At 46.6% G+C, this 22,843-nt stretch overlaps 3 protein-coding genes across 7 annotated transcripts in view; 1 reads left to right on the top strand and 2 right to left on the bottom strand.

Moving 5' to 3' along the window:
* SMG5 (SMG5 nonsense mediated mRNA decay factor) overlaps positions 1 to 2,674 on the bottom strand; it is a 39,517-nt gene extending 36,843 nt beyond the window's left edge. For 3 of the 4 annotated variants that reach the window (XM_066608734.1, XM_066608736.1, XM_066608735.1), the window contains exon 1: positions 2,557 to 2,674. In XM_066608734.1, coding sequence (XP_066464831.1) covers positions 2,557 to 2,621 — 65 coding nt within the window. In that variant the 5' untranslated portion in view covers positions 2,622 to 2,674. The remainder of the gene's footprint in view (positions 1 to 2,556) is intronic. The other variant, XM_066608737.1, reaches the window with a different exon arrangement.
* A 1,090-nt stretch (positions 2,675 to 3,764) lies between these two features.
* Positions 3,765 to 5,528, bottom strand: LOC136571834 (loricrin-like). Its single transcript, XM_066572460.1, has one exon. The coding sequence runs from the start codon at positions 5,526 to 5,528 to the stop codon at positions 3,765 to 3,767; it is 1,764 nt and encodes a 587-aa protein (XP_066428557.1).
* A 4,634-nt stretch (positions 5,529 to 10,162) lies between these two features.
* Positions 10,163 to 20,779, top strand: TMEM79 (transmembrane protein 79). 2 transcript variants are annotated; one of them, XM_066608733.1, is made up of 4 exons: positions 10,163 to 10,235; positions 14,241 to 15,466; positions 18,448 to 18,661; positions 19,828 to 20,779. In XM_066608733.1, exons 2-4 carry the CDS (start codon positions 14,404 to 14,406, stop codon positions 19,994 to 19,996), a joined length of 1,446 nt encoding a protein of 481 aa, XP_066464830.1. In that variant the 5' UTR covers positions 10,163 to 10,235; positions 14,241 to 14,403; the 3' UTR covers positions 19,997 to 20,779. The 2 variants fall into 2 exon arrangements, with proteins under 2 accessions (XP_066464830.1, XP_066464829.1); XM_066608732.1 differs by having other exon boundaries at positions 10,170 to 10,286.
* The last annotated feature ends 2,064 nt before the right edge of the window (positions 20,780 to 22,843 follow it).

Raw genomic sequence — 22,843 nt, 5'->3', positions numbered from 1 at the left:
CTCCTCCTCCTGCCCCTCTTATTCCGTCTCCTCCTCCTCCTCCTCCTGCCCCCCCTTATTCCGTCTCCTCCTGCTCCCCCTTATGCCGTCTCCTCCTCCTGCCCCCCCTTATTCCGCCTCCTCCTCCTGTCCCCCCCCTTATTCCGCCTCCTCCTCCTGTCCCCCCCTTATTCCGTCTCCTCCTCCTGTCCCCCCCTTATTCCGTCTCCTCCTCCTGTCCCCCCCTTATTCCGTCTCCTCCTCCTGTCCCCCCCTTATTCCGTCTCCTCCTCCTGTCCCCCCCTTATTCCGTCTCCTCCTCCTGTCCCCCCCTTATTCCGTCTCCTCCTCCTGTCCCCCCCTTATTCCGTCTCCTCCTCCTGTCCCCCCCTTATTCCGTCTCCTCCTCCTGTCCCCCCCTTATTCCGTCTCCTCCTCCTGTCCCCCCCTTATTCCGTCTCCTCCTCCTGTCCCCCCCTTATTCCGTCTCCTCCTCCTGTCCCCCCCTTATTCCGTCTCCTCCTCCTGTCCCCCCCTTATTCCGTCTCCTCCTCCTGTCCCCCCTTATTCCGTCTCCTCCTCCTGTCTCCCCCTTATTCCGTCTCCTCCTCCTGTCTCCCCCTTATTCCGTCTCCTCCTCCTGTCCCCCCCTTATTCCGTCTCCTCCTCCTGTCCCCCCCTTATTCCGTCTCCTCCTCCTGTCCCCCCTTATTCCGTCTCCTCCTCCTGTCCCCCCTTATTCCGTCTCCTGCTCCTGTCCCCCCCTTATTCCGTCTCCTGCTCCTGTCCCCCCTTATTCCGTCTCCTGCTCCTCTCGCGCTCCCTCCTTATACTCTCTCCTCTTCCTCTCCTGTCCCCCCTTATTCTGTCTCCTCCTCTCCCTTTCCCCCCTTATACTCTCAGCTCTTCCTCTCCTGTCCCCCCTTATTCTGTCTCCTCTCCCTTTCCTTCTTATACTCTCACCTCTTCCTCTCCTGCGCCCCCTTATTCTGTCTCTTCCTCCTCTCCCTTTCCCCCCTTATACTCTCTCCTCTTCCTCTCCTGTCCCCCCTTATTCTGTCTCCTCCTCCTCCTCTCCCTTTCCCCCCTTATACTCTCTCCTCTTCCTCTCCCCCCTTATTCTGTCTCCTCCTCCTCTCCCGTTCCCCCCTTATACTCTCTTCTCTTCCTCTCCTGCCCCCCTTATTCTGTCTCCTCCTCCTCTCCGGTTCCCCCCTTATACTCTCTCCTCTCCTGTCCCCTCTTATTCTGTCTCCTCCTACTCTCCTGTTTCCCCCCTTATACTCTCTCCTCTTCCTCTCCTGTCCCCCCTTATTCTGTCTCCTCCTCCTCTCCTGTTTCCCCCCTTATACTCTCTCCTCTTCCTCTCCTGTCCCCCCTTATACTCTCCCCTCTTCCTCTCCTGTCCCCCCTTATTCTGTCTCCTCCTCCTCTCCCTTTCCCCTTTTATACTCTCTCCTCTTCCTCTCCTGTCCCCCCTTATTCTGTCTCCTCCTCCTCTCCCTTTCCCCCCTTATACTCTCTCCTCTTCCTCTCCTGTCCCCCCTTATTCTGTCTCCTCCTCCTCCTCTCCCGTTCCCCCCTTATACTCTCTCCTCTTCCTCTCCTGTCCCCCCTTATTGTCTCCTCCTCCTCCTCTCCCGTTCTCCCCTTATACTCTCTCCTCTTCCTCTCCTGTCCCCCCTTATTCTGTCTCCTCCTCTCCCGTTCCCCCCTTATACTCTCTCCTCTCCTCCCTTATTCTGTCTCCTCCTCCTCTCCTGTTTCCCCCTTATACTCTCTCCTCTTCCTCTCCTGTCCCCTTATTCCGTCTCCTCCTCCTCTCCCGTTCCCCCTTTATACTCTCTCTTTTCCCCCCTTTATTCTGTCTCCTCCTCCTCTCCTGTCCCCCCTTATTCTGTCTCCTCCTCCTCTCCTGTCCCCCTTTATTCTGGCTCCTCCTCCTCTCCTGTCCCCCTTTATTCTGGCTCCTCCTCCCCTCCCCCTTTATTCTGGCTCCTCCTCTCCCGTTCCCCCTTTATTCTGTCTCCTCTTTCTCTCTTGTTCCCCCTTATTCTGTCTCCTCCTCCTCTCCTGTCCCCCTTTATTCTGGCTCCTCCTCCTCTCCTGTCCCCCTTTATTCTGGCTCCTCCTCCTCTCCTGTCCCCCTTTATTCTGGCTCCTCCTCCTCTCCTGTCCCCCTTTATTCTGGCTCCTCCTCCCCTCCCCCTTTATTCTGGCTCCTCCTCCCCTCCCCCTTTATTCTGGCTCCTCCTCCCCTCCCCCTTTATTCTGGCTCCTCCTCCCCTCCCCCTTTATTCTGGCTCCTCCTCTCCCGTTCCCCCTTATTCTGTCTCCTCTTTCTCTCTTGTTCCCCCTTATTCTGGCTCCTCCTCTCCCGTTCCCCCTTATTCTGTCTCCTCTTTCTCTCTTGTTCCCCCTTATTCTATCTCCTCCTCCTCTTCTGTCCCCTCTTATTCTGTCTTCCCCTCTCCTGTCCCCCGTTATTCTGTCTCCTCCTTCCCTATCACCCCCTTACACTGTCTCCTCCTCCTCCTCTCCCGCCCCCCTGTGTACAGCCCCGCTCCGTCCTGTCACCTGTACAGCCGCTTGGTGTGCAGCACCTTGGCCTCCGGCTCGCTGTCGGTGGCTCCCTGGCTCATGACTCCGGTCAGCAGGGATCCACCGAGTCCGCCATGTCTGTCAGAAACCAAACCTCGCGAGAGCGGAGCAGAGAAGGCGGGGCGCATGACGTCACTGTCCAGAAGGCGGGACCGTAGTCAGAGCTGTTAACTCATGTACAGTGTGCTATAGTATATGCATCATATACAGTGTGCTATATGCTATATGGTATATGGTATATACATCATGTATATTGTGCTATGTTATAAAGTATATATATATGTGTGTGTGTGTGTGTATATATATATATATATATATATATACAGTGTACTATATGTTATACAGTATATACATCACGTACTGTGTGCTATATGTTATATGGTATATACATCATGTATATTGTGCTATGTTATAATATATATATATATATATCATATACAGTGTGCTATATGTTATATACCTCATTGATAGTATGCCCTGTAGTATATACCTCATACACAGTGTGTTATATACTGCATGCCTCATATATACAGAAGCATGCTTTATACCTCTTATACAGTATGTTATATATTACATAAACCGTTTCTTATATAACATCTACCTCTTGCTACTCCTTATATTACACGCTCCCCACATTACATGCTTTACATCTGCGTTGGAGTTTTCCGTTCCTTGCGGCTTCCATTATTCCTCACAGTAAGTATCCGGCCGCTGTAGCACGATTCTAGCCTTCAAAATATCCAGAAACCCGTCCAGAGCCCTGCCAGACTCCATTATAAGTCACCAGGGACTGTTTGGCGCCATTGTGATCCGTTGTACAGGTGATCCGCCACAGCATTATGGAAGCCATGTATATTATACTATTATATCGCGGCATGCTGGGACTTGTAGTGACAATATTTAGAGCTTTTTGGGCCAACAATTATTTCTGTTTATTCTGTAGGACTAAAGACTATTTCGAGAGGGAGCAGTCCTGCCTCTCGGTACCAGCCGGTGCCCGCTGCCGGGTGACGGGGCGCTGCGCTCAGCTATTGCAATGCATCTCAAAGACAAATATAAACAAATAGAACCCAACATGGTGGGAGAAACCATTGCTCAATGTACTGTGTGAGGCGTGTTACTCCACCTCCTCCTGTGTGAGGCGCTGTTACACCTTTTCCTCCTATGTGCAGCACTTTTACACCTTATCCTCCTGTGCAGGGCGCCATTACACCACCTCCTCCAGTGCGGGGCACCGTTACACCACCTCCTCCTCTGTGGAGCACCATTACACCACCTCCTCCTGTGCAGAGCGCCATTACACCACCTCCTCCCGTGTGTGGCGTTGTTACACCAGCTCCTCCTGTGTGAGGCGCCGTTACACCACCTCCTCCTGTGTGAGGCGCCGTTACACCACCTCCTCCTGTGTGAGGCGCTGTTACACCACCACCTCCTGTGTGAGGCGCTGTTACACCTTTTCCTCCTATGTGCAGCACTTTTACACCACCTCCTCCTGTGCGGGGCACCGTTACACCACCTCCTCCTGTGCGGGGCACCGTTACACCACCTCCTCCTGTGCGGGGCACCGTTACACCACCTCCTCCTGTGCGGGGCACCGTTACAGCACCTTCTCTTGTGTGGGACGCCGTTACACCACCTTCTACTGTGTGGGACGCCGTTGCACCACCTCTTCCTGTGTGTGGCGCCATTACAACAGCTCCTCCTGTGTGGGGCGCCATTACACCAGCTCCACCTGTGTGGGGCGCCGTTACACCACCTCCTCCTGTGTTGGGTGCCGGTACACTATCTCCTCCTGTGTAAGGCACTGTTACACCACCTCCTCCTGTGTGGGGCGCCGTTACACCACCTCCTCGTGTGTGGAGCACCATTACACCACCTCCTCCTCTGTGGAGCACCATTACACTACCCCCTCCTGTGTGGAGGGCCGTTACACCACCTCCTCCTATGCGGGGCGACGTTACACCACCTCCTCCTGTGCGGGGCGCCATTACACCACCTCCTCCTGTGCGGGGCGCCATTACACCACCTTCTCCTGTGTGGGGCGCCATTACACCACCTTCTCCTGTGTGGGACACCGTTACATCACCTTCTCCTGTGTGGGGCACCATTACACCACCTCCTCCCGTGTGTGGCGTCGTTACACCAGCTCGTCCTGTGTGGGGCGCCATTACACTAGCTCCTCCTGTGTAGGGCGCCGTTACACCACCTCCTCCTGTGTTGGGCACCGTTACACCATCTCCTCCTGTGTAAGGCACTGTTACACCACCTCCTCCTGTGTGGGGCGCCATTATACTAGCTCCTCCTGTGTAGGGCGCCGTTACACCATCTCCTCCTGTGTGGGGCGCCGTTACACCACCTCCTCCTGTGTTGGGTGCCGTTACACCATCTCCTCCTGTGTAAGGCACTGTTACACCACCTCCTCCTGTGTGGAGCACCATTACACCACCCCCTCTTGTGTGGGGTGCCGTTACACCACCTCCTTGTGTGTGCAGTGCCGTTACACCGCCTCTTCCTGTGTGGAGCACCGTTACACCACCTTCTTCTGTGTGGGGCGCCGTTACACCACCCCCTCCTGTGCGGGGCGCCGTTACACCACCTCCTCCTGTGCGGGGCACCATTACACCACCTCCTCCTGTGTGGGGTGCCGTTACACCACCTCCTCCTGTGCGGGGCATCATTACACAACCTCCTCCTGTGTGGGGTGCCGTTACACCACCCCCTCCTGTGTGGGGTGCCATTACACCACCTCCTCCTGTGCGGGGCACCATTACACCACCTCCTACTGTGTGGAGCACCATTACACCACCTCCTACTGTGTGGAGCGCCGTTACACCACCTCCTTGTGTATGGAGCACCGTTACACCACCTCCTCCTGTGTGGAGCACCATTACACCACCTCCTCCTGTGTGGGGTGCCGTTACACCACCTCCTCCTGTGCGGGGCACCATTACACCACCTCCTCCTGTGCGGGGCACCATTACACCACCTCCTCCTGTGCGGGGCACCATTACACCACCAATACAGTGTGGGGCGCCGTTACACCACCTCCTACTGTGTTGAGCGCCGTTACACCACCTCCTCCTGTGTGGGGCACCATTACACCACCTCCTCCTGTGTGGGGCGCCGTTACACCACCTCCTCCTGTGTGGGGCACCATTACACCACCCCCTTCTGTGTGGGGCGCTGTTACACCACCCCCTTCTGTGTGGGGCGCCGTTACACCACCTCCTCCTGTGTGGGGCGCTGTTTCACACTTTCTGTAGACCCTGAATGCCATGTAGAATGACATTTATCTGCCATCTCCACTTGTACTGCCCACATGTCAGTTCTTACTGTAGAGTTTGCATCGAGTCATTTGTGAGCACCTGCAGCATATCGGGGCTCCAGAAAGATATAGTTAATATTAAGGGGAGTCTCCTGATAGCTTGCCCTCCAGAAGGCAGAATTGCCCTGGGTATTACAGCCTGGCTCTGCCTCGTCACACCCTAACTGGGGTGGAGGATATTCAGCACTGGAGATATGACTGTGACTCTTATCTTTTCCTCATTTGTCACCATGTTTGTTTAATTCTGATATTAAATGAGTATAATGGTCACACACCCCACCTAAAGCCTGCAGCTGACTGCACATTTACAAGGCTTGCTGAGATTTGTAGCTCCACAGCAGCGTTAGAGAAATCTGTTATCTGCCCTGTAGAAATATTCTAATAGTCTGTAAGAACCATCTGATAAATAGGTGGAATTTCCATCTTTCTATAATGAGGCTACGCGTGCTTATCGTCTGAATTGGAGAAGCTCAGCCACAGACCCCTCATTCCTCCTCTGTCCTCCTCCAGACCCCTCTGTCTCCCTCCTGACTCCCCTGTCCCCCTCCAGACCTCTCTGTCCCCCTCCAGAAACCTCTGTCCCCCCTCCAGACCCATCTGTTCCCCCTCCAGACCCATCTGTTCCCCCTCCAGACACCTCTGTCCCCCCCCAGACTCCTCTGTCCCCCTCCAGACCTCTCTGCCTCCCTCCCGACCCTTCTGTTCCCCCTCAGACCCCTCTGTCCCCCAACAGACCTCTCTGTCCCCCTCCAGACCTCTCTGTCCCCCTTCAGACCCCTTTGTCCCTTCCAGACTCCTCTGTCCCCCTCCAGACCTCTCTGCCTCCCTCCCGACCCTTCTGTTCCCCCTCAGACCCCTCTGTCCCCCAACAGACCTCTCTGTCCCTCTCCAGACCTCTCTGTCCTCCTCCAGACCCCTCTGTCTCCTTCCAGACCCCTCTGTCCCCGTCCAGACCCCTCTGTCCCTCTTCAGACCTCTCTGTCTCCCTCCAGACCCCTCTGTCCCCCTTCAGACCCCCCAGTCCCCCTCCAGACCCCTCTGTCCCTCTTCAGACCTCTCTGTCTCCCTCCAGACCCCTCTGTCCCCCTTCAGACCCCCCAGTCCCCCTCCAGACCCCTCTGTCCCTCTTCACACCTCTCTGTCTCCCTCCAGACCCCTCTGTCCCCCTCCAGACCCCTCTGTCCCCCTCCAGACCCCTCTGTCCCCCTTCAGACCCCTCTGTCCCCCTCCAGACCCCTCTGTTCCTCTCCAGACCCCTCTGTCTCCTTCCAGACCCCTCAGTCCCCCTCCAGACCCCTCTGTCCCTCTTCAGACCTCTCTGTCTCCCTCCAGACCCCTCTGTCCCCCTTCAGACCCCTCTGTCCCTCTCCAGACCCCTCTGTCCCCCTCCAGACCCCTCTGTCCCTCTTCAGACCTCTCTGTCTCCCTCCAGACTCGCTGCATTTGAAATTTTTGCTTAAACAAAAGACCTTTCTTTCCTACAAAGATCTCTTCATCTATGCGCTGATTTTCCTTAGAGATGCCGTAGATTTCAAAGGGGAAAGTCCACTTGCAGATTTTCTGACACAGATTCCATGACAGCAAGTGTTGTGCCACCCAATGAGGATTTAAAATCCAGGTGCGGAAAGATCTAATCTATGTAGACTATGCAGTGGATGCAGACCGGTACAGATTTTCAGTCAAATGAATGGAACACATTTTGATGCTGATTTTGCTGCAGATTTGATGCACAATTATTGCATATTCTGCAGCAAAATTCACCCTGTGAACAAAGCTTTTGCTCCATTCACCTATTAAAGATGAGTTGTACAATTTCAAACGCATCAAAGTCACATTCAGGTGCCTCAGATGCCCTCTCTTGAGGCTAAAGTCATCAGGACTGATTGAAAGGTGGGTGGTGGGATATAAAGGAAAAAAGGGGCACACAGGCAGCACATGCACTTTAGTTGAGGGGTTCATATTTGCATATACAGCACCCTATCAATAAACTGATCACATCAGTATCCGCAGAGACATGAAACCATTTTCTGCAAATGCTTAGAATCTTAGAATGGTAGAGTTGGAAGGGACCTCCAGGGTCATCAGGTCCAACCCCCTGCTCAATGCAGGATTCACTAAATCATCCCAGACAGATGTCTGTCCAGCCTCTGAAAACTTCCATTGAAGGAGAACTCACCACCTCCCGTGGTAACCTGTTCCACTCATTGATCCCCCTCACTGTCTAATATCTAATCTGTGTCTCCTCCCTTTCAGTTTCATCCCATTGCTTCTAGTCTTCCTTGTGCAGATGAGAATAGGGCTGATCCCTCTGCACTGTGACAGCCCTTCAAATATTTGTACACATCTATTAGGTCTCCTCTCAGCCTTCTTTTTTTGCAAACTAAACATTCCCAGATCTTTTAAATGTTCCTCATAGGACATGATTTGCAGACCGCTCACCATCTTGGTAATTCTTCTCTGAACTTGCTCCAGTTTGTCGATGTCTTTTTTTTAATTAAGGTGCCCAGAACTGGACACAGTATTCCAGATGAGGTCTGACTAAGGAAGAGTAGAGGGGGATAATGACCTCACGTGATCTACACTCTGTGCTTCTCTTAATACATCCCAGAATTGTGTTTGCCTTTTTTTACTGCTGCATCACACTGTTGATTCATGTTCAGTCTGTGATCTTTTAGTATATCCAAGTCTTTTTCACATGTGCTGCTTAGCTCAATTCCTTTCTATTTGTATATGATCACTCAGCCAGTTGTGAATCTATCTAACAGTTGCCTTGTCAATCCCATATTTGGTCATTTTTCAATAAGTATGGTATGAGATACTTGGTCAAATGCTTAACTAAAGTAAAGATATACTGTATCCACAGCATTTCCCTGATCAACCCAGTCAGTGATACTATCATAGAAGGAAATTCGATTCGGCTGGCTTGACTTGTTTCTTACAAACCCATGCTGGCTCTGGTTAATTACTACATTCTCAACCAAGTACTTGCATACATGCTGTTTAATAATTTCTTCAAGGATCTTCCCCCATCACCCCCCATCCCCCCACCTTCCCGCAATGGAGCTGAGGGCCCTACATAGGTTTTGGAATTGTTCTGTGCAGCCCCCACACTGGTTAATCCCCCTCATTGTTTGCTTTTGTTATTGTGTTGAGGACAAGGCCACACTTTGTAAGACAGATAACAGATAACAGGTATTGTGTTCAGACTCAGTTGGGTGGGGTGGGGGGTAACCTTGGACCTACTGATGCAATCCACAATGTGGGCATATAGCAATTTCCTCTTATGGAATAGCTATATGGGATGCAAAGATAGTGGGGTCACACCTGTGCAGGAGGGGACCAAAGTTCTTTCTGCCACATAGCATTACAATAGCATATTGCATTGGGGCCAAGAAGCTCCAATTATACTCCTGCCTCCTCCAAGGGTATCATCTGTTCCCTGTTATCAGCCACTTCAGACAAGGGAGAGGCTGATTGATGAGTCACATGGAGTGCAGAACCCTCCCTCTCCACATGACAACTACTTTATGGGCCCTTTTACACAAGATGACCTATTAGGCACAGATGCCAAATAGGTCATCCCACCTTCACACAGGAAGGAGCATTGCTTGTAAATGCAGGCAGAGCTGGTGGGGATCTTTCCGACTGCCTCTTCATAGTAAGCAGGCAGTCGTTCATAAGTGGCCGGCTGCCTGCTTACACGGCCGAACGAAAAGTGAACTAATTGCCGTTGGTCGTTCAGTCGTGGCGTGCGTTTACACTGACCAATATTGCTCACATTTATATTTAATTGTTCATGCAGCAATCTGGATGATTTTATCGGCTCGTGTAAGCGGGCCCCCTGTCCCACATCAGCACATTTGCATAATTAGGAGTGTGGGGCGACTTCACACAACATTTTTTAGAAACGTACTTGCAGTTTGTGAGTTTTACCCCCCCTTGTTGAATGCAGCCTTTACACAGTCTATTCAGGCGGGCGGTTAAAACTGCGTTAAAAACCGCATGTGGTTTTCAAGCGGTTTGTGATGCAGTTGAAGTATAAACCACACGGAGGTCTCTGAATACACGCTTATAGGTGCGTTCAGTCCCTCTATGGTTAAAGAAACAGTTCTCCGATTATACAGTAAGATGATTACCACATTTCTTCACAACTATTTGTCTCTATTCAGGAAGGGAAGGGTTAAAACCGATGGACCGCCCACTCCAGGGATTGCTCCTGCCCCTTGATCACACCTCCAGCAGGTAAATAAGTTTTAAAGCGGAAGTGCTTGGATATTGGAAGGAGTCCCGAGTGACTGCACTCAACCGGGTCTTCGGTGCGAAGTACAAGGTACGTAAATACTTCAGGAACCGGTTAGATACAGTCGACTCTTATGAACCGGTAAGAGATGCTTCCTGTGAGGGTCTGTAGTTAGGACCGCTGACGGATTTTAAGCAATTTGATCCTTATCCCTGAGATAAGCAGCATCAGAAATGTCTGGTTGCTGCTTATCCCCAGTGAATTTAAAGTGTCGGTGATCAATGTGTCCTACAATTCTCGCAACATATCTGTGAGCCGAGTGATCCACCGCTAAGCTTGCATGTATGCCGGGGGGTAGGTATTGGGGCTGTAGTGCCGTCCAAGCTCTAAAGCTTGTAGTCTAAGTTCTATCACTTGGCCACTGGTCACAAAGCTGCATCAGTCCTATTGGTTGTCGGTCAGATGTTTGAAGAAACTTTTTTTTTACAAAGATGCTTGGTGACCGGTTCTACCTGTTTACGGCTGCGGATGTTGTCACATGCATCATATCTTCTGTGACATCACTCACTTTACATTTTTCCTTGCGGATGAGCTGGGAGCGTTTTAATGGAAGTCGCTGTATAGAGACCTAGTATGAATGTTCGTTCGCCTCATGCAGTCTGAATAGGCCTGTGTAAAGGTCATTTAAACAAGTGCCAGTCTCATTGATCGGCATCCAAATTCTATCATGTAATACCTCCTTTACTTTACCTGCCGTGATGGTTCACCCATGTAATATATGGGCACTAGTGGTCATAAGAGCGAAGCCCACTGTGGATAATTAAAGGGTCCCTTCCACACTTCCATGTGTCCTAATTGGACCTATAGAAAGGGGGCTCAGATCCAAAACGAGGTTCTGGATAGCCTGCGATGGTGTGATACTGTATAATGTACATGTGCAGTGAGGGATGTCAGATCTGAGGCTTCTAATCAATAAGATAATCAGTAAATATTAAGAATATCATTAAAGCTACATGGACATTTAATTAAGGTGTGCCGGCTTACTGCAGCAGAGTAACGCCTTTCGTTGGATTGCATTTCAGGAGGGTCAGCCTGTCACATATAATTGTGCAAGAACGGCTCTGAATATTATTGCTATAACAGGTGGAAAATTCCAGTTTATTCAAGTTTGCAAAATCATCCGAGATAATTTCATATAATATACGTAGGGATATGAGTAATACTTATAGACAAGACGTACAAATCGGAGAGAGGAGGAGCAAAAAGTTACAAATGTTAACCTAAATAGATGTATATACATTTTGTGTTTATTGGGGGCAGTATTATAGTAGTTATATTCTTGTACATATGAGGCAGTATTATAGTAGTTATATTCTTGTACATAGGGGCAGTATTATAGTAGTTATATTCTTGTACATAGGAGGCAGTATTATAGTAGGTATATTCTTGTACATAGGGGGCAGTATTATAGTAGTTGTATCCTTGTACATAGAGAGCAGTATTATAGTAGTTATATTCATGTATATAGGGGGCAGTATTATAGTAGTTATATTCTTATACATAGAGAGCAGTATTATAGTAGTTATATTCATGTATATAGGGGGCAGTATTATAGTAGTTATATTCTTGTACATAGAGGGCAGTATTATAGTAGTTATATTCATGTATATAGGGGGCAGTATTATAGTAGTTATATTCTTATACATAGAGGGCAGTATTATAGTAGTTATATTATTGTACATAGGGGGCAGTATTATAGTAGTTATATTCTTGTATATAGGGGGCAGTATTATAGTAGTTATATTCTTATACATAGAGGGCAGTATTATAGTAGTTATATTCTTGTACATAGGGGACAGTATTATAATAGTTATATTCTTGTACATAGGGGCAGTATTATAGTAGTTATATTCTTGTACATAGGGGCAGTATTATAGTAGTTATATTCTTGTACATAGGAGCAGTATTATACTAGTTATATTCTTGTACATAGGAGGCAGTATTATAGTAGTTATATTCTTGTACATAGGAGGCAGTATTATAGTAGTTATATTCTTGTACATAGGAGGCAGTATTATAGTAGTTATATTCTTGTACATAGGAGGCAGTATTATAGTAGTTATATTCTTGTACATAGGAAGCTGTATTATAGTAGTTATATTCCTGTACATAGGGGGCAGTATTATAGTAGTTATATTCTTGTACATAGGGGGCAGTATTATAGTAGTTATATTCTTGTACATAGAAGGCAGTATTATAGTAGTTATATTCTTGTACATAGGGGGCAGTATTATAGTAGTTATATTCTTGTACATAGGAGCAGTATTATAGTAGTTATATTCTTGTACATAGAGGGCAGTATTATAGTAGTTATATTCTTGTACATAGAAGGCAGTATTATAGTAGTTATATTCTTATACATAGGGGGCAGTATTATAGTAGTTATATTCTTGTGCATAGGGGGCGGTATTATAGTAGTTATATTCTTGTACATAGCAGGCAGTATTATAGTAGTTATATTCTTGTACATAGGGGGCAGTATTATAGTAGTTATATTTTTGTACATAGGGGTGGTATTATAGTAGTTATATTCTTGTACATAGGAGGCGGTATTATAGTAGTTATATTCTTGTACATAGGGGCAGTATTATAGTAGTTATATTCTTGTACATAGGAGTCAGTATTTTAGTAGTTATATTCTTGTACATAGGAGGCAGTATTTTAGTAGTTATATTCTTGTACATGGGGGGCAGTATTATAGTAGTTATACTCTTGTACATGGGGGCAGTATTATAGTAGTTATATTCTTGTACATAGAAGGCAGTATTATAGTAGTTATATTGTTGTACATAGGGGCAGTATTATAGTAGTTATATTCTTGTACATAGGGGGCAGTATTATAGTAGTTATATTCTTGCACATAGGAGCAGTATTATAGTAGTTATATTCTTGTACATAGGAACAGTAATATAGTAAACATATTCTTTTACATAAGGGGCAGTATTATAGTGTGTGTATTTTTGTACATAGGAGGCAGTATTATAGTAGTTATATTCTTGTACATAGGGGGCAGTATTATAGTAGTTATATTCTTGTACATAGGAGGCAGTGTTATAGTAGTTATATTCTTGTACATAGGAGGCAGTATTATAGTAGTTATATTCTTGTACATAGGGGGCAGTATTATAGTAGTTATATTCTTGTACGTAGGGGCAGTATTATAGTAGTTATATTCTTGTACATAGGGGGCAGTATTATAGTAGTTATATTCTTGTACATAGGGGGCAGTATTATAGTAGTTATATTCTTGTACGTAGAGGCAGTATTATAGTAGTTATATTCTTGTACATAGGGGGCAGTATTATAGTAGTTATATTCTTGTACGTAGGGGGCAGTATTATAGTAGTTATATTCTTGTACGTAGGGGGCGGTATTTATAGTAGTTATATTCTTGTACATAGGAGGCCATATTATAGTAGTTATATTCTTGTACATAGGAGCAGTATTATAGTAATTATATTCTTGTAAATAAGGGGCAGTATTATAGTAGTTATATTCTTGTACATAGGGGGCAGTATTATAGTAGTTATATTCTTGTACATAGGGGGCAGTATTATAGTAGTTATATTCTTGTACATTTTAAATTGTCCTGAAAAGTAGGTATGTCCTCAGAACAGTTGTCAGTCTCCTTCCCATACTCCTATTGGCAGCTCATTACTCTGCAGTTCATAACTTTAATGATCTGTGTCTGCAGTTTATGAGGATTCACATTATTATAGTAGTTATGTTCTTGTACATAGGAGGCAGTATTATAGTAGTTATATTCTTGTACATAGGGGGCAGTATTATAGTAGTTATATTCTTGAACATATTGGGCAGTATTATAGTAATTATATTTTTGTACATTTTACATTGTCCTGAAAAGTGGCAGCCACTTTTGTAAGCCAGGTATGTGCTCAGAACAGTTGTCACTCTCCTTCCCATACTCCTATTGCCAGCTCATTACTCTGCATTTTATTACTTTGATGATCTGTGTCTGTAGTTTTTGAGGATTCACATTATATACTTCTCTAACTTCTTGTTTTTCTTTACCAGTTCAGTCATTGTGAAGGTTCATGGAAGAAATCATCTTGGGTTGGGGTCTTAGAGGACTTTGTAAACTTTTTTCTTAACGCTCCAAGACATCACAGATGTATAGTGAAGTCAACAAATAGGGAGTAAATGGCTTTTAAGACCTGGAGCAAACCGTAAACCAAAAATGTCTGAAAATCAGAATGAAATCCTGAAACCAGACTCTTCAAAGGAGAAAAACTTTGATCCTGTAGACTTTAGTACTTTGCAGAAGTCTCCAGAAGAGAAGAAAAAGGTCAGAAATGTTGGCTTCTATGAACTGGATGTTCTGAAAACCCAAAGCAAGTCAGAAGTCCCAGAAGCCACCGACAACTTAAAGACTGAAGTTACAGAAGATGAGGACATAAAAGATCCAGAAGACGATGGTGATGTGGACAACAAGCAGGACAGTCAGTCTCAAGAAACCAAAGACCCACCTCCCAGCTACTTTGATCAGACTCTACCCTCATCTCCAAAATGCCGTAGAAGACCGGGCAACCCAACTTGTCTATGCAAAGAATGTGTAGAGAACTACATGAATCTGTGTGAGAATGCTAAAGAAGCGCCCCTTGTGGATGACGAGAAGGAAGAGAATGACACCCCAAGTGTTAACAGTTCACCCTCACACTCTATCATCAGGAGTCGAAGCAGCTCAGAGACTTCAAAACGTACAAACTTCTCTGAAGAAGAAGACTTTGTGGGCACCAGATATGAAGATGCCCAGGTGACGCTACCTTACCCCGATAAGAACCGTCCCCCAGAGTGTATTGCTAGGTTGAGCAATACAGGCTTGTACGACCCCACTGAAGACCCCACGGGGAAGGCTGGAGAGCAGGATAATATATCACAGGTGGTCATTAACACAGCTTTCTTTGTTGAACACCCCCCTCTGGAGCAGCAGAAGAAAAGTATCCAGATAGATCAATGTGATAAGGTGGACGTCGAAAAAGGAGATCCTGAGAGCGAGCCTCTAATGCGTATCACCCGTAGATCAACGGAAAAAGAGATTGTACCTCCAGGGTGCTGTCATTGTCACAGGGCCTGCCTAAAAATTGTGGGCTCTTTCATCATCTCTATGGTTATTTTTCCAGCCTTCCTTTATGGAGCTTACGCATGGCTGCCCTTTGATGCCCCCCTCATACCTGATGTACCAACCAGACTGGTTTACACTTTACGGTGTTCGGCTTTTGCCTCATTGCCGATTGTTCTGGGTAAGGAACTGTTCCTCTTGATATCTAAATGTCTCCTTCTTCATCTTAGGTTGCAATCCTGTGAAGATCCGTCCCCAAATCCTGTCCGAAATAGTGCAGCTGCATCTGGGATAATGTTGGAGAGCATGACGGAAGCTGGATGGACCCCCTTATAGTCAGCGGAATCCTGGAGTGCCTTTTAGTTCTGTCATAAGATGAATCCATTCTTTGCAGGGATTTTGTTTTCCGGCTGCTATGACGGAGTAGGAAAATGGAAATCCAAACGCAGATGTGAACGGAGCCTTATGTGTACTGTTTAAAGTAAACCTGTCATCACTTCTATGCATGTAAATCTACCTACAGCTACAAAACACAGAAGTAAAGCTGTTTCCTAATATTGATTTTGATACGCCTCTTGAATAAAGCGTATGTTCAGAAAACTGTGTTTAAAAGTTCTCAATGCCGCATGCAAAGGGTGGCCATCCGGTCCAGTGGGCGGGCCGGACTGTCTCTGCTGCCTGGATTTTGTTGCATAAGCCTTCCCACCTCTCTTATGTGATGTCATCCGCAGGACAATCCTGTGCGCCATATCTGTCCAAAAAATGGCCAAACAACCTGTGCATGCGCTGGTCCATTTTCTCACAGCGCATGCGCAATGTTCCAATCATCCATAGGCGCACTGATCTTTGCATCTGCCGGTAGCCATTGCACTTCCTGGAAGACGGGATTGTCCTGTGGATGACGTGACTTCACAGAGGCAGAGAGAGGTGGACTTCTGCTGTAAACTCCGGGCAGTGCAGACGGTCCGGCCCGTCCACCGCACTGGACAGCCACCATTCCATGTGGCGCTGGAAATTTTAAACATTGATTTCTGAAGGCATAAATAATCAGAAGACATAACGAGATCAGTTTAGGAAATAGCTACTTCTGTGTTTTGTAAGCACAGGTGGTTGTACATGTTGAGAAGGGATGACAGGTTCTCCTTAAGATCACTTTGAAGATGCTTAGTAATTGTTTGCAACTTCTAGAATATCTTCTACTCTAGTCATCTCTAAAGCAGCATTCACAAGTTTGCTGCTTTCGTTTTAGCTTATGGTTTCCATAAACCTAAGGTAGCTGATGTCCGAAAGCTTTCTCTCCTGCCAGAGCCTCTACCAGTCCTCTCTACCGTAGTCTGATGCATAAACGGTAAGTCTCCCACAATGCAATGCACCCTGGTACAATGCATTATGGGTAACCAGTAGATTTGTCTGCACGTCGTGTGCCAATAATCTTTCAGATTTTCAATGCATCATGGGAATATGAACGATTATTGTGTAAACAGGCAGTCGCTCATCTGTGACCAACTGCCTGTTTACTGTGAATGGAGGTGGGCAGGCAAAAATGATCTCCGGCCCGCTGCACCTCCATGCACTGAGCAGTTGGCATCTCCACCCAGTCGTCTTGTGGAAAAGGGTCCTAAGACACAGGGTAAATAAAGCAAAATATTTACAAAGGTTCTCAACTTTACTTGTAGATATAGGGTAAGGTCTCGTTCACACTATCGTTATGTTTTCCATTGTTCAGCTTTGTCGTAGCTGCATAGCTATGGGAAAAATGGAAGTGCCAGGCACAAACAGCACTGCACGGACCCCACTGACTGTAATTAAGTCCCTCCAGCTTCTGGGATGCTGCCTGGCATTTTCCCGGACCCCATTTCATCTGGGATGCTGACACAGATCTGTGCCAGAGGCTTTGACTGCAGCCCGTGATGCATATGTGAAAGCAGCCTGAGTGCAGATGTTATGCATGTCAATGTGAAGCCATGTTACATACGGATGTTTCTGTGGATTGTGCTGCAGATGTTTGCTCCTGCCGCACTGAAAGTGGTGCAAACCTGTGGCATTTCTTAAACAAAATGCACATGCTGCGGATTTGAAAATCCACAGAAAGCTCCAAAGATCTGTAGCGTGTGGATGAGCCCTGTAAACTCTCAACCACTGGACTGGTACTCTAATCCGCTGCCGGTTTTACCTGCGCACATATTTGCACTATTCCCCATAATTCAGTATCGCTGGCAAGGTGTGAGATGCGTAGCTTGTACTGTAATCTTAGTACCTCGCCTTCACCGTTTAGTCTAGAGTCGTGTCGACACGTTCCATCGCTGGAAGGAAAGAAATAATTGTGTAACCTCTGATTTGGCTTGGGAAGGGTATAGTTTCTCCTTAGGGAGAGCGCCTAGAAAGTGTGAGACTTATGAGGCCATCCATGCTCCTCTGGGAAATATGCAAATATGGAACAATGCATCTTTAGCGCCACCTATTGGAAGGCAGCATTGCTGCCACTCAATGTCAGACTTGTAAGAATGACTGGGGATTATGAGCCAAGGCCAGAATTCAGAAGACATTTTTAGGGTATATTCCCGTGCAGCTGAATTTTCTGCAACTCGGAATCCGTTTCATTGATCTGTATGGGGTTGGTTTTTTTACGTAAAGCCCAGGGACTTCTGCAAACCTCATTCACAAATATAGGACAGTCAGCCGCATGGGAATTCAGCTTGCTCCAGGCTTGTACTCCTACGACCAGTGCAGGAACCGCTCAGTGTAGACTTCATCATTAGAGATGAGCGAGCGTACTCGGAAAAGCACTACTCGCTCGAGTAATGTGCTTTATCCGAGTATCGCTGTGCTCGTCCCTGAAGATTCGGGTGCCGCTGCGGCTGACAGGTGAGTCGCAGCGGGGAGCAGGGAAGAGCGGGCGGGAGAGAGGGAGAGAAAGATCTTACCTCCGTTCCTCCCCGCTCTCCCCTGCAGCTCCCCGCTCTGTGCCGGCACCCGAATCTTCAGGGACGAGCACAGCGATACTCGGATAAAGCAAATTACTCGAGCGAGTAGTGCTTTTCCGAGTACGCTCGCTCATCTCTATTCATCATCTTTACATTGGGAGGCGATTTCCCCTGATCTGATTATCTCTGTGTGACAGCCATAAATCAGTTCCTGTTTCACTGTCTCTTCCCTCTGCAGGTGTTATCGTTCACGGGATCTCGCGTCTCTGCGCCAATTCCTATGATCCATTTAAACCTCGGGAGCGAGAAGTGACGATCCACAGGCGGTTCGTGAAGCAGAGCACCTTCCTCTTCGTCTTGTTCTTCTTCAACCTCTCAGTGCTGGCCACTTATCTGCCCCAGGGGCAGCTGAAGTTTATCCCGCTCCTCACCTGTCTCTTCGCCTTGTCCCAGTAAGTGTCCACCACCCACACGCTTAGAAAGCATGGCGGCTTTTTTCCAGAATCGGCACCACGCTTGACTGCGGGTTGTGTCAGGTGTTTCAGCTGATCTTCTCTGAAGTGAATGGGGCTCAGCTGCAATATGCGGACAGATGTGACGCTGGTTTTGGGAGAAACCAAACAGTTTTTCTAAATCCAGACAACTCCTTTACAGTACGAATGTCACCTTTTCAGATGAGAGGGTGAAAAAATCACACTTGGATTTTGACATGAATTCACACCAAAACCTGAAGTGGATTTTGGCATTGGACATTTGAACATACCCATGGGCTGTTGCCACAGTTGGGGTGTTTTCACATTGGCGATTTTTCTATGGGCCTGAATGTGAAGTCTCATAGCTGGTGTAGATCCACTATAGGGGTTGCTGGTGTAAATTACAATACATTTCTCAGGCTGGCAGAGGCCACACTTCTTTTTTTGAAAGTGGCATCAACTTTCACAAAAGTGCTAACTGAGGCACAAAAAGTTGCAAATTTATGCACAGGTAGGTAAAAAACATTGCAACTGTTTAACACTTTAATTCTGGCACAAGTAGTTTAATACATTCCAATCTATGTATGAAGGAAGCCTAAAAAAGGATGAGTCATTTATAAAGAGATGTCTCATTTGTTCCACCTTCTTCCTGGGAATAAGTAGGAACGTAAATGAGAAAGCTAGATGACATTTGTGACTACGGACCGACTTTCCTGAGGAGAGATGCCACTAAGTAAGACGGTTTCCAGAAACGAGAAAGTAAAATAATAATAATTAAAAAAAAAAAGATATTTCTTATTCTTACACTGTCCACAAGGGGTGCTGTTGCACACAAGTCTAGAAGGGACTCTCTGTATTATTGCAATTAGTTGGAAGGAGGAAATGCTGAATACACCATGGGGGAAATTTTCTAAGCCCGACATTTCCTACGCAGGCTTTTTATAATTTCCCCACACACGCCTCTTCATGGATTAAGCACAGCTCAGCGTGCCTCCACAGAAATGTATACCTGGTCCTGACGAGGTGTACATTTCTGGCATGAATTATACATAAACCTGCGGTCCTGGGGTGGCCACACACCCCTCCCAAATTTTTTTCAGATCACACAAGATTTAACCGTTTTTTTTCTTCTGTCCATGTTTCAGGCTGCTGTACTGGCTGTCCTTCGCCGTTGGGCGATCATTCCGCAGTTTTGGCTATGGCCTCACTTTCCTGCCTTTGCTCAGCATGATGATATGCAACCTCTACTTCATGTTTATCGTCGAGCCGGAGAAAATGGTCTTTCTGGGAAACAGAGTCGTCCCCCAGCACTGAGTGCAGAGACGTGACAACCAATCAGAAGACTCCATGTTACTACAAAATGGCTGCTGTTGTCATTCTGGCAGCTTCCTTGCCCTAGATGGCGAGCCAATGGTGGAATAGCGTAATGAATAGTATGTTACAGAACGATCACTAATTTTTAGATATTTGGATGAAGCCTCTTATCTATTTTTGCATATATCATGACCCCCAATGTCTACAATTAACTCTTTTTGTGAAAGATGAGCTTCACGGTCCTCTTATCCTGCTGCCATGATGACCACTAATCTTGTTGTTCCCATCCTAGCTTACTGTGCTGGTACAGTCAGCTATCCGTAACTGGACTCCATTCTATGCAAAATGGTGCCACCTAGTGGCCAAATGATCATGGAAAAGAAGAATTCTTGAAGCAATCTAAATAATTCTTATAAAATGCACCTTAAATACGCTTCTTCCATAAAGTGACTTTCCCAAAGGGCAGCTGGATTAGGAACCGGTAGAAGCTGGAATCTCACGCCCAGTCATGTCCGCTCATGAATATGCTTCAAGATTTGGGAAGGGTATCATTAAACTCTAAAGAACATTGCAGGTTGCAACAACTGTTAACCGTTTCACTGCCGCATGAACTAAATGTTATTTTCTGTCTACAGTGTTGCTGCAATTTCTCTGACTCTCGGTAGATGTTTCTCTAATTTTCCTTACTTTCTGTATAAATAAGGGAATTCTCTTCGGACATTGCTGATATTATTTATTAGAAGTCACGTGTCTGCTTGTAAATAAAATTTATTGTCATAATGATCATGACTGCCATGAGTACAAATGCTAAGCAATATAACGTACATACTGGAGAGCAGCGGTGACATCACTGACAATGTAGCATATCCAGTCACAACAGAGCAGCAGGGACATCACTAACAATGTAGCCTATCCAGTCACAACAGAGCAGCAGGGACATCACTAACAATGTAGCCTATCCAGTCACAACAGAGCAGCAGGGACATCACTAACAATGTAGCCTATCCAGTCACAACAGAGCAGCGGTGACATCACTAACAATGTAGCCTATCCAGTCACTAAAGAGAAGCGGTGACATCACTGACAATGTAGCCTATCCATTCACAAGAGAGCACGGTGACATCACTGAAAATGTAGCCTATCCATTCACTAGAGAGCACGGTGACATCACTGACAATGTAGCCTCTCCAGTCACTAGAGAGCACGGTGACATCACTGAAAATGTAGCCTATCCATTCACTAGAGAACAACAATGATATCACTGACAATGTAGCCTATCCATTCACTAGAGAACAACAATGACATCACTGACAATGAAGCCTATGCAGTCACAAGAGAGCAGCGGTGACATCACTGACAATGTAGCCTCTCCAGTCACTAGAGAGCAGCGGTGATATCACTGACAATGTAGCCTATCCAGTAACTAGAGAACAACGGTGACATCACTGAGAATGTACACTATCCATCCACTAGAGAGCAGCAGTGGCATCACTAACAATGTAGTTTATCCTTTCACTAGAGAGCAGCGGTGACATCACTGAGAATGTAGAATTTCCATTCACTATCACTGAGATTACAGCCTATCCAAAAGAGAACAGTGGGACATCACTGAGAATTTAGCATCTTCATTCACTGGAGAGCAGCGATGACATCATTGATAATGCAGTTTATCCAGTCACTAGAGAACAGCAGTGACATCACTGACCATGAAGCTTATCCATTTACTAGAGAACATCGGTGACATCACTGAGATTACAGCCTATCCATTCACTAGAGAATAGTGGTGGCATCACAGGGAATTCAGCCTATCCAGTCACTGGAGAATAGTGGTGACATCACTGACCATGAAGCCTATCCATTCACTAGAAAACAGCAGTGACATCACTGAGAGTGTAGCCTATCCATCCACTAGAAAACAATGCTGACATCACTGAGAATACCACCTATCCATTCACTAGAGAGTAGGAGTGGCATCACTAAAAATGTAGCCTATCCATTCACTAGAGAGCAGCAGTGGCATAACTAAAAATGTAGCCTATCCAGTCACAAGAGAGCAGCGGTGACATCACTGACAATGTAGCCATTCCAGTCACTAGAGAGCAGTGGTGACATCACTGACAATGTAGCCTATCCAGTCACTAGAGAGCAGCGGTGACATCACTGACAATGTAGCCACTCCAGTCACTAGAGAGCAGCGGTGACATCACTGACAATGTAGCCTATCCAGTAACTAGAGAACAGCGGTGACATTACTGAGAATGCAGCTTATTCAGTCACTAGAGAACAGCCATGACATCACTAAGAATGTACATCATCAAAAATGTAGCCTATCCATTCACTAGAGAGTAGCAGTGGCATCACTAAAAATGTAGCCTATCCATTCACTAGAGAGCAGCAGTGGCATAACTAAAAATGTAGCCTATCCATTCACTAGAGAGCAGCGGTGACATCAATAACAATGTAGCCTATCTATTTACTATAGAGCAGCAGTGACATTCACTACAGAGCAGTGGTGACATCACTGTGAATGCAGCCTATCCAGTTACTAGTTAATAGTGGTGACATCACTGAGAATGTAGCCTATCCATTCACTAGAGAACAGCGGTGACATTACTGAGAATGTAGCCTATCCATTCACTAGAGAACAGTGGTGACATCACTGAAAATGTAGCCTATCCATTCACTAGAGAACAACAATGACATCACTGACAATGTAGCCTATCCATTCACAACAGAGGAGCAGGGACATCACTAACAATGTAGCCTAGCCAGTCACAAGAGAGCAGCGGTGACATCACTGACAATGTAGCCACTCCAGTCACTAGAGAGCAGCGGTGACATCACTGA

The sequence above is a fragment of the Eleutherodactylus coqui genome, chromosome 6 (assembly GCF_035609145.1).
Source record: "Eleutherodactylus coqui strain aEleCoq1 chromosome 6, aEleCoq1.hap1, whole genome shotgun sequence".
NCBI lineage: Eukaryota > Metazoa > Chordata > Amphibia > Anura > Eleutherodactylidae > Eleutherodactylus > Eleutherodactylus coqui.
The sequence above is the reverse complement of the archived record's forward strand: the minus strand, read 5'-3'. Positions and strand labels throughout refer to the sequence as shown.

Excerpts from the sequence above, each read along its gene's own strand:
- LOC136571834 (XM_066572460.1), bottom strand. The coding sequence starts at position 5,528 with ATGGTGCCCCGCACAGGAGGAGGTGGTGTAACGGCACCCCACACAGGA.
- TMEM79 (XM_066608733.1), top strand. The coding sequence starts at position 14,404 with ATGTCTGAAAATCAGAATGAAATCCTGAAACCAGACTCTTCAAAGGAG. Across the intron at positions 15,467-18,447 it reads CTCATTGCCGATTGTTCTGG|GTGTTATCGTTCACGGGATC; the intron begins GTAAGGAACTGT and ends TTCCCTCTGCAG. Across the intron at positions 18,662-19,827 it reads TGTCTCTTCGCCTTGTCCCA|GCTGCTGTACTGGCTGTCCT; the intron begins GTAAGTGTCCAC and ends TCCATGTTTCAG.